At 49.4% G+C, this 9,700-nt stretch overlaps 1 protein-coding gene across 1 annotated transcript; it reads right to left on the bottom strand.

Annotated features, from left to right (window-relative positions):
* On the bottom strand, positions 1-1,164 carry LOC120060724 (probable G-protein coupled receptor 173). The gene has a single exon (XM_039010131.1). It carries the CDS (start codon positions 1,162-1,164, stop codon positions 1-3), a length of 1,164 nt encoding a protein of 387 aa, XP_038866059.1.
* Positions 1,165-9,700: the final 8,536 nt, after the last annotated feature.

The raw sequence follows: 9,700 nt of genomic DNA, 5'->3' as shown, positions 1-9,700 counted from the left end.
TCACATGACGCGATAAGGCTCTCGGGGCAGATGAGGTTTAGTCCTACAGCTGGCTGGCAGGTGTGCCAGGAGCCCCTTCTTCAGGTCCTTGTTGAGGAAGAAGCAGACAATGGGGTTTACCCCTGCCTGGGCAAAGCTCATCCATACGGTGGTGGAGAGGTACCGGTGCGGTATGGTGCAGGCCTTGACAAACACCCGCCAGTAGCAGGCCACTATGTAGGGTGACCACAGCACCAGGAACAACAGGGTGATCACGTAGAACATCCTGCCGAGCTGCTTCTCCGCCTTGAACTCCTCCATGCCCAACAGGCGCCGGTTCTGGTTGTGCAAGTTCTGCCGGATGCCCAGCAGGGTGGGCGGCATGGGGCCCCGACCAAAGCCTGCGATCCAGTTGGCTGCCGCCTGGCCGGTGGCGCCAGGCCCATGGAAGGTCCAGTTTTGGCTAATAGCTGGCACCATCTGGACGGGCTTCATCTTGCGGTGCTTGTACTCGAAGAGCAGCAGTTTCATGTAGACCACGTGCGTGGCCAGGATCAGCACGGCCAGCATCAGCATAAAGCCCAGTGTGTCGTTTGCCTTGAAGTAGCGGTGCTCGAAGATGCACTGGTCCTCCTCGCGGATGAACTTGTAGGTGCCCACATCAAAGACAGGTGGGAAGGCCATGGCCACCGACAGTGTCCACACCATGCACACCACCGCCACGCACGTCCAGAAGGTCATGCGCTTGGAGTAGAAGCGGTGGTGGGCGATGGCCATGTAGCGCGTCACGCTGATGCAAAACAACATGAAGGCGGCATGGAAGCAGAAGAGCACGGCCATGAAGGCCACCACCTTGCAGCTGAGCACGCTGTAGGTCCAGGCCGAGCCGTTCTTGATGGACACCAGCACGAAGGGGAAGCAGACGGCCGAGCGGATGGTGTCGGCCAGGCACAGGTCCAGCAGGAAGTAGTAGGGGGCCTTGTGCAGGGCCCGGTCCCTGAGGACCAGCAGAGACACCACCAGGTTCCCCACCAGGCTGATGCAGATGATTAGCCCCAGTAGGACCAGTTTGATGTAGGTGGACACAGCTGACGATGGGCCCCCGACTGCCATCCCTCCCGTCGTGGCCACCACCGCCGCCAGGGAACCGGCGAGCCCCTCACTGGTCTCGTTGCCATTGGCCATCCCTTTGTCTCCCAGGTTATTCCCACTTCTCTCCTGAAATCCACTCCTCCTTCTCCCTCTCCTCCTCCGCCTCCTCCTCCAGCTGCCCTTTCGTTCGTCCTCGTGGTTGCCTCTCCTTTTGATCTCACATGGAACCGGAGCGCTTCAGTCCGCATTGCCCCATTTTTCACTAAGCCCCTTGTTTCCTGTAGCTCTACCTCTCGTGCCTCTTCTTCTCACAGCTTCAGCTCCTGTAAACAGGAAGTAAGAACAGCAAGCATTAAATGTTTGGATGGACTTCCAGGTCTGACATCAGTGTGGAATAATACAGTGTAAGCGTTTGCAGGGAGTATACTGTATAAGGTTAATATGAGAGGTGTGTGTCTCTTGGGTTTTCTAATAGTAAAATACAATGCTTTTATGATTCCAGCATTGGCCTAGCTAGACTGCAGCAGTTGTTTTGTAAAATGTCATAATTTCCAGGAAGTGGTGGTTATGATATGCAATGATTACCTAACTGTCAATATCGTGCTAGGCCAATATGGAGTTAGGTAAGAGTATGTTAGACACAGCCATTCTACCAACCGTGTAACTACCTATATGCAGATGATTAGCCCTAGTAGCCCCAGTTTACATACAGCGGGTTCCAGAATGATTGGATTCCTTGATAAGGATGAGCAAAAAATACAGTATCAAATAAATAATACAAATACTGAGCTAAATTGTATGTTCATTTAATACAAAAAAATCTGAAAGATATGTCAAAATTATTATTTGTCAAAATTGTTTTCAATACTCCAGCAGCATTTTTTACATTTGCATTTATGTCATTTAGCACAGTGGTTCCCAAACTCTGGGGCCTGTGGGTCCCCCCTCCCCCCCAAAATAAATAAAACAAACTCACGCCGGCTTTCAACTTACTCTTAAAAGTTGTAATGGTAGAATGTACAAGGTGCAATTTGAAATTGGCTAGTGCATCATCAGTTCCTCTTGTCATGTCAGTCATTGCATACCTTAGAGAGCTGTTTATAATTTGTCAGAAATGTCCAGATCAACTAGCCCATGTCAGCTAACGTTTTTTTAGCCCATATATACTGTTGTCAATTTTTTGTCACTCAAATATCACATGACATGGCAAAATGTATAGAATTGCAAGAATATTTGCTTTAAAACTGAAAATTTTTCTTTGCACCCTGACAAAATGTGTAGAATTGCAAGAAATAAGCTTTAAACTGTCACGTTCCTGACCTTATTTACTTTGTTTAGTCTTTGTTTAGTTGGTCAGGATGTGAGCTGGGTGGGCATTCTATGTTTTGTGTTTCTATGTTGGGTTTGTTGTTTGGCCTAATATGGTTCTCAATCAGAGGCAGGTGTTTGTCATTGTCTCTGATTGGGAACCTGTAGCCTGTTTTCACTGTTTGTTTGTGGGTGATTGTTCCTGTTCGTGTGTTCATCTGTTCTGTGTTCCCATGTTCAGGACTGTAGCGTTTTCGGTTCCTTCTGTCAGTTTGTTGTTTTTGTTCGTCGTTTAAATATCCTAATTAGAATATGGATTATCATCACGCTGCATTTTGGTCCTCCTCTCTTTCACCCGAAGACAGCCGTTACATAAACCTGCAAAATTCTCTTAACAGTGATGAACAGTGATGGTGCCCATAGAAATAGACGTTGCGCGGGATGTTCCCCAATGCTGGAAGGGGGGCCCCGAATGAAAAAGTATGGGAACCCCTGTCTTAAGAGAGCTATTTATAACTATTTTAGAAATCTCCAGATCAACTAGACCATGTCAGCTAACGATCCCTTATTAAAGATGATGTCACGATCGTCGTGGTAATCATACTCGGAACAAGGCGCAGCGTACGTAGAGTTCCATGTGTTTATTAATTGAAACTCACAAAAACAATAAAGAGCAACGAAACGTAACGTACTGTAGAGCTCACAGGCATCAACACGAAAACAAGATCCCACAAAAACCAGTGGGGAAATGGCTGCCTAAATATGATCCCGAATCAGAGACAACAATAAACAGCTGCCTCTGATTGGGAACCATACCAGGCCAACATAGAAATCAAAACACCTAGATAGGAACACTCCCCCTAGTCACACCCCGACCTAACCAAAATAGAGAATAACAAGGCTCTCTATGGTCAGGGCGTGACAGTACCCCCCCTCCCCCCAAAGGTGCGGACTCTGGCCGCAAAACCTGAAACCAACTGGGGAGGGTGGGGGGGGGGGGGGGGTGACTAGTGTCGGTGGCGGCTCCGGTGCGGGTCTTTGCCCCCGCCCAGACCACGGGTCCGTCCATGGAGCCGGGTAGAACGCCATGCCCGGACTGGGCATTGGCGTAGAGGAGGGCCCCGGCCATGGAGCTGGGCTGTACGCCGCATCCGGACTGGGCGGGGGTGACTAGTGTTGGTGGCGGCTCCGGTGCGGGTCTTTGCCCCCGCCCAGACCACGGGTCCGGCCATGGAGCCGGGTAGAACGCCGTGCCTGGACTGGACATCGGCGCAGAGGAAGGCTCCTGCCATGGAGCGGGACCGGACGCCGTGCCAGGACTGGGCACCGGCATAGAGGAAGGCTCCGGCCTTGGGGTGGGACTGGACGCCGTGCCTGGACTGGACATCGGCGCAGAGGAAGGCTCCTGCCCTGGAGCTGGAGGTTCTGGACCATGGACCATCGCAAGAGGTTCCGGACCGTGGACCGTCACAGGAGGTTCTGGACCGTGGACCGTTGCAGGAGGTTCCGGACCGTGGACCGTCTCAGGAGGTTCCGGACTGTGAAACGTGGCCGGCAGCTCCGGACTGTGAACCGTCACCGGAAGCTCTGGACTGGGACTCGTCGCCTGAAGCTCTGGACTGGGGACCGTCGCCTGAAGCTCTGGACTGGGGACCGTCGCCTGAAGCTCTGGACTGGGGACCGTCGCCTGAAGCTCTGGACTGGGGACCGTCGCCTGAAGTTCTGGACTGGGGACCGTCGCCTGACGCTCTGGACTGGGGACCGTCGCCTGCCGCTCTGGACTGGGGAGGCGCACTGGAGGCCTGATGCGTGGGGCCGGCACAGGTGGCACCAGACTGGTGACACGCACTTCAGGGCGAGTGCGGGGAGCAGGCACAGGACGTACCTGACTGGGAAGGCGTACTTGAAGGAGAGTGCGAGGAGCAGGCACAGGACGTACCGGACTGGGGACACACACTTCAGGGAGAGTGCGAGGAGCAGGCACAGGACGTACCGGACTGGGGACACACACTTCAGGGAGAGTGCGAGGAGCAGGCACAGGACGTACCGGACTGGGGACACGCACTTCAGGGAGAGTGCGAGTAGCATGCACAGGACGTACCAGACAAGGGACACGCACTTCAGGGAGAGTGCGAGGAGCAGGTACAGGACGTACTGGGCTGTGGAGGCGCACTGGAGACCTGGTGCGTAGAACCGGCACAAATTGTACCGGAACAATGACACACTTCGCACGGCGAGTGCGGGGAGCTGGCACAGGACGTACTGGGCTGTGTATGCGCACTGGAGACCTGGTGTGTAGAACTGGCACAAATCGTACCGGAACGGTGACCCACACTTCAGGGCGAGGGCGTGGAGGAGACACAGGACGTACCGGACTGGGGAGGCGCACTGGAGGCCAGATGCGTGAAACTGATGCAGATGACACCGGACTGGTGTCACGCTCCTCAGCACGCCCGCTCTGCAGCACTCTCATCGCCACCACCTCTCTCCGGAATCTTTCGTCGAGTTCCTCCTTCGACTCCCTGACGGTCTCTGGCTCATTCCTCGGCTCCGCCGACCACCCCGTGTGCACCCCCCAATTTTTTTGGGGGGGGCTGTCTTTTGGGCTTACTCTGTGGCCGCGAACCCCGGCGTCGTCGCTGTCCTCCCTTCTCTCCCTGCGTCTGCTTCCACGGAAGGCTTTCGTCTCCAGCCATAATTTCCTCCCAAGGCCAGGATGTCTTCTCCTCCTTTAATTCCTCCCAAGCCCAGGATACCTTCTCTTCCCGGGCACGCTGCTTGGTCCTGTTGTGGTGGGATCTTCTGTCACGATCGTCGTGGTAATCATACTCGGACCAAGGCGCAGCGTACGTAGAGTTCCACATGTTTATTAATTGAAACTCACAAAAACAATAAAGAGCAACGAAACGTGACGTACTGTAGAGCTCACAGGCATCAACATGAAAACAAGATCCCACAAAAACCAGTGGGGAAATGGCTGCCTAAATATGATCCCCAATCAGAGACAACGATAAACAGCTGCCTTTGATTGGGAACCATACCAGGCCAACATAGAAATCAAAACACCTAGATAGGAACACCCCCCCTAGTCACACCCCGACCTAATCAAAATAGAGAATAACAAGGCTCTCTATGGTCAGGGCGTGACAGATGAGGACAAAAGACTGTATAAAATTAATAATACAAATACTGAGCTATATTGTATGCTACCAAAAAATAGAACAATTACAGTATATTATTTTATACTAATACTATTGCTCAGAGAAAGAGGTTTTGTTCAACAAGTAATAAAAAATATAAAAAAGATATTGATCAAAATGATTGCATCATCTGTTTTCAATACTCCAGCACCCTCCCCCTGCGAGGATAATGACACTGAGCCTTTTTCTAAAATGTTTTATGAAATTAAAGAACACATTGGGAAGGATCTTGACCATAAGGTCCCTCCCAATGTGTTCTCCAATCTCATAAACATTTTAGAAAAAGGCTCAGTGACTTTATCCTCGCAGGGGGAGGGTGCTGAGCAGCTAGGCAAAAATGGAGGAAAACTAAACTTCTGGAGAACCTATCATCCTTCCACTCCCTCCTCTTTACCTTCTCTTCTGTATCCTCTGCTAAAGCCACTTTCTATCACTCTTAATTCCAAGCCTCTGCCTCCAACCCTGGGAAACTCTTTTCCACCTTCTCCTTCCTCTTTAATCCTCCACCTCCTCTCTCTCCTTCCTCTCTTGATAAAAAGGTTGATGACTACCACTCCTCATTCACTCAGCATACTGAGTCCACTGGTCCCACTCACACAGAACTCCCCTACGCCTTGACCTCTTTCTTCCCTCTCTCCAGCTGAAATCCCGCTGAAATCCAGCTGCCCAACAACATGCCCACTCGACAGTCATTCCCTCTTCCCTTCTCCAGACCATCTCTGGAGACCTTCTCCCATTCCTCCCTCATCAACTCATCCCTGACCACTGGCTGCGTCCCCTCTGACTTCAAGAGGGCCAGAGTATCTCTCCTCCTCAAGAAACCAGCACTCAACCCCTCTGATCAGTATCCCTTCATTCTTTTCTTTCCTAAACACTTGAGCGTGCTTTCTCTGACCAACTCTCTCGTTATCTCTCTCAGAACGATCTTCTTGACACTAATCAGTCAGACTTCAAGACGGGTCACTCAACTGAGACTGCTCTTCTCTGTGCCAAAGCTGACTCTCTCTCTCTCTGCTGTTCTCATCCTCCTCGATCTATCTGCTGCCTTCGACACTGTGAATTACCAGACCCTCCTCTCCACCCTCTCAGGATTGTGCGTCTCATGCTCTGCACACTCCTGGATTGCATCCTGCTTGTCATGTGCTCTTACCAGGCGGCGCAGAGAGGATCTGTGTCTGCACCATGTGCTCTCACTACTGGTGCCCCCCAGGGCTCAGTTCTAGGTCCTCTCCTCTTTTCTCCATACACCAAGTCACTCGGCTCTGTCATATCCTCTCATGGTCTCTTCTATCATTGCTATGCGGATGACACTCAACTGCTTTTCTCATTCCCCCCTTCTGACACCCAGGTGGCAACATGCATCTCTGCGTGCCTGGCAGATATCTCAGCGTGTATGTCAGCCCGCCACCTCAAGCTCAACCTCAACAAGACGGAGCTACTCTTCCTCCCAAGACCTCTCCATCACGTTTGAAAACTCTACTGTGTCCCCCTCCCAGAATGCAAAAGACCTTGGCGTGACCCTTGACAACACCCTGTCGTTCTCTGCAAACATCAAAGCAGTGACTCTCTCCTGCAGGTTCATGCTCTACAACATCCGTAGAGTACGACTTTTCCTCACACAGGAAGAGGCGCAGGTCCTAATCCAGTCACTCGTCATATCCCTTCTAGACTACTGCAACTCTCTGCTTGCTGGACTCCCCGCGTGTGCCATCAAACACCTACAACTTATCCAGAACACTGCAGCCCATCTAATGTTCAACCTCCCAAGTTCTCTCTTCACTTCACTCCTCCATACACTCCACTGGCTTCCAGTCGAAGCGGGCATCCACTACAAGACCATAGTACCTGCCTATGGAGCAGCAAAGGGAACTGCCCTGCTCTAACTTCAGGCTATGCTCAAACCCTACATCCAAACCTGAGCGCTCTGTTCTGCCACCTCTGGTCTCTTGGCTGTCCCACCCCTACGGGAGCAGTGGTCAAAGCTCTCCTCTGGTCTGGCACCCCAATGGTGGAACCAGCTTTCCCCTGATGCTAGGACAGCACTGTCCATGCCCATCTTACGAAAATGTCTGAAAACCTACCTCTTCAAAGAGTATCTTAAATAATACATCTGCCTTATGTCTCAGCTAGTTTGAGATGAATGCACTAACCGTAAGTTGCTCTGGATAAGAGCGTCTGCTAAAAAGAAAGAAAGACTAAAATGCAAATGGTTCTGGAGTATTGAAAACAGGGGATCCAATAATTTTGACCCATATCTTTTTTATTTATTTTTTGCATTACTTGTTTAACAAATGAGCATACAATTTAGCCCAGTATTTGAATTATTTATTTTATACAGTATTTTTTGCTCTTCGTTATCAAGGGATCCAATAATTCTGGACCCCACTGTATGTAGTACATCGTAATAATAAGGTATGTTATTCTATTTCAGTTAACTCTTTAAGGGATAGTTCGGGATCTTGACAATGAACCCCTTTATCTACTTCCCCAGAGTCAGATGGACCCGTGGATACAATTATTATTATTTTTCACTAACCTAACGCTAGTTAGAATTGGCTCGCAAAACTACCTCTAACTTCCTTCATACTGGACGCAGAGACATACAAATGGTATCCTGAACTATCCCTTTAACTAATTTTCCATCTTTATGTCCAAGTCTGTCCCACCTTCCCCACCCTTTACCCCAAAATAACGTTCTGACTGTAGTTGTTTACAACATTAATACATTGTATTAAAGCCCCTATCTTCAAGCATTATTCAAGGCCTGTAATACAGAATCAAATGTCATAATAGCGGAGGAAGATGTTCAAGTCATCATTCTCGGAATTAAACAAATCATTTGTCCCATGGAATCAATCAATTGTTTCTACAAGGGGTGAAACAGGGCTCACATAGGCATCTGCTGTAGCATGCTGTGGAACATCTTCTCTTTCCCCTTCAGCACCAATCATATCAGCTGTTTTCTCCACACGCTACATGGCATGCCAGCAACTAGTCTGTCACGGTAATTACCTCGCTTGTTGCTAGGCTACAACACCTTACAATATTTGTGTGTGTGTGTGTGTGTGTGTGTGTGTGTGTGTGTGTGTGTGTGTGTGTGTGTATGTGTATGTGTATGTGTGTGTGTGTGTGTGTGTGTGTGTGTGTGTGTGTGTGTGTGTGTGTGTGTGTGTGTGTGTGTGTGAAGGAGATGGGGGAAAACAAATCACTTGTGAAGTTGAGATGGCATTTGCTTGATGAAGCCTCATTGATGCAGTCACTTTGGGGACCACTGACCGGGCATTTCCAAAAGAGGTTGCATTGCACAGTGACACTTGAGATGTACAGTATGTCTGATAGCTCAGTGGTGTGCATGTGTAGGTGTCTGTGCATGCTCTCTTGTGGGTGTGTGTGTGTGATGGGAGTCAATCGGTATTGACCCCTCCACCACCATCATTTGTATTGATGAAACCTTCGGAAGTGATCGGGGGAATGTACAGGTGATGATTATGGAGTATGTGAGTCCTACAGGAGAGAGAAGGGCTTAGAACCATTGTTTCACCGCAGGCATACTAATGTATTTCTGTCACAGTAATTACAGCAGCTTGTTGCTAGGCTACAGGACCATTCTGCCTTGTGCTGTGTTATTCTCTCTGTGTGTGTGTGTGTGTGTGTGTGTGTGTGTGTGTGTGTGTGTGTGTGTGTGTGTGTGTGTGTGTGTGTGTGTGTGTGTGTGTGTGTGTGTGTGTGTGTCGTGTCTGTCGTGTCTGTCGTGTCTGTCTGTCTGTCTGTCTGTCTGTCTGTCTGTCTGTAAGACTATATGAACTATTGTGATGAATGGTGGGGGCATTGATAGTTTCAGATGGAGAATAGCTATTGTTTCGTTTTTTCTGGGGAGTGCATACCATATGATAAAGCCAATGAAGGTATCACATAATAAACTGTTTTCAGTTATAAGTGCACCCATAGTTAGTTCTCAAAGTCTATGATAACACTTCAGAACATTTTTCTTAGTAAACAATTATTTATACGTAGAGTAAAATTATTATATACATTTAGAATAATTTCTAAAACATTTATAAGCATACCTGAGTATTTATGATGGCGTTCTAATTAAAGTTATTATAAAGTGCTAACACAGT

This window comes from Salvelinus namaycush, chromosome 16 (genome assembly GCF_016432855.1).
Source record: "Salvelinus namaycush isolate Seneca chromosome 16, SaNama_1.0, whole genome shotgun sequence".
NCBI classification, from domain to species: Eukaryota; Metazoa; Chordata; class Actinopteri; order Salmoniformes; family Salmonidae; genus Salvelinus; species Salvelinus namaycush.
Note: the sequence above shows the minus strand (reverse complement) of the source record. Positions and strands in the feature narration are given on the sequence as shown.

Excerpts from the sequence above, each read along its gene's own strand:
- LOC120060724 (XM_039010131.1), bottom strand. The coding sequence starts at position 1,164 with ATGGCCAATGGCAACGAGACCAGTGAGGGGCTCGCCGGTTCCCTGGCG.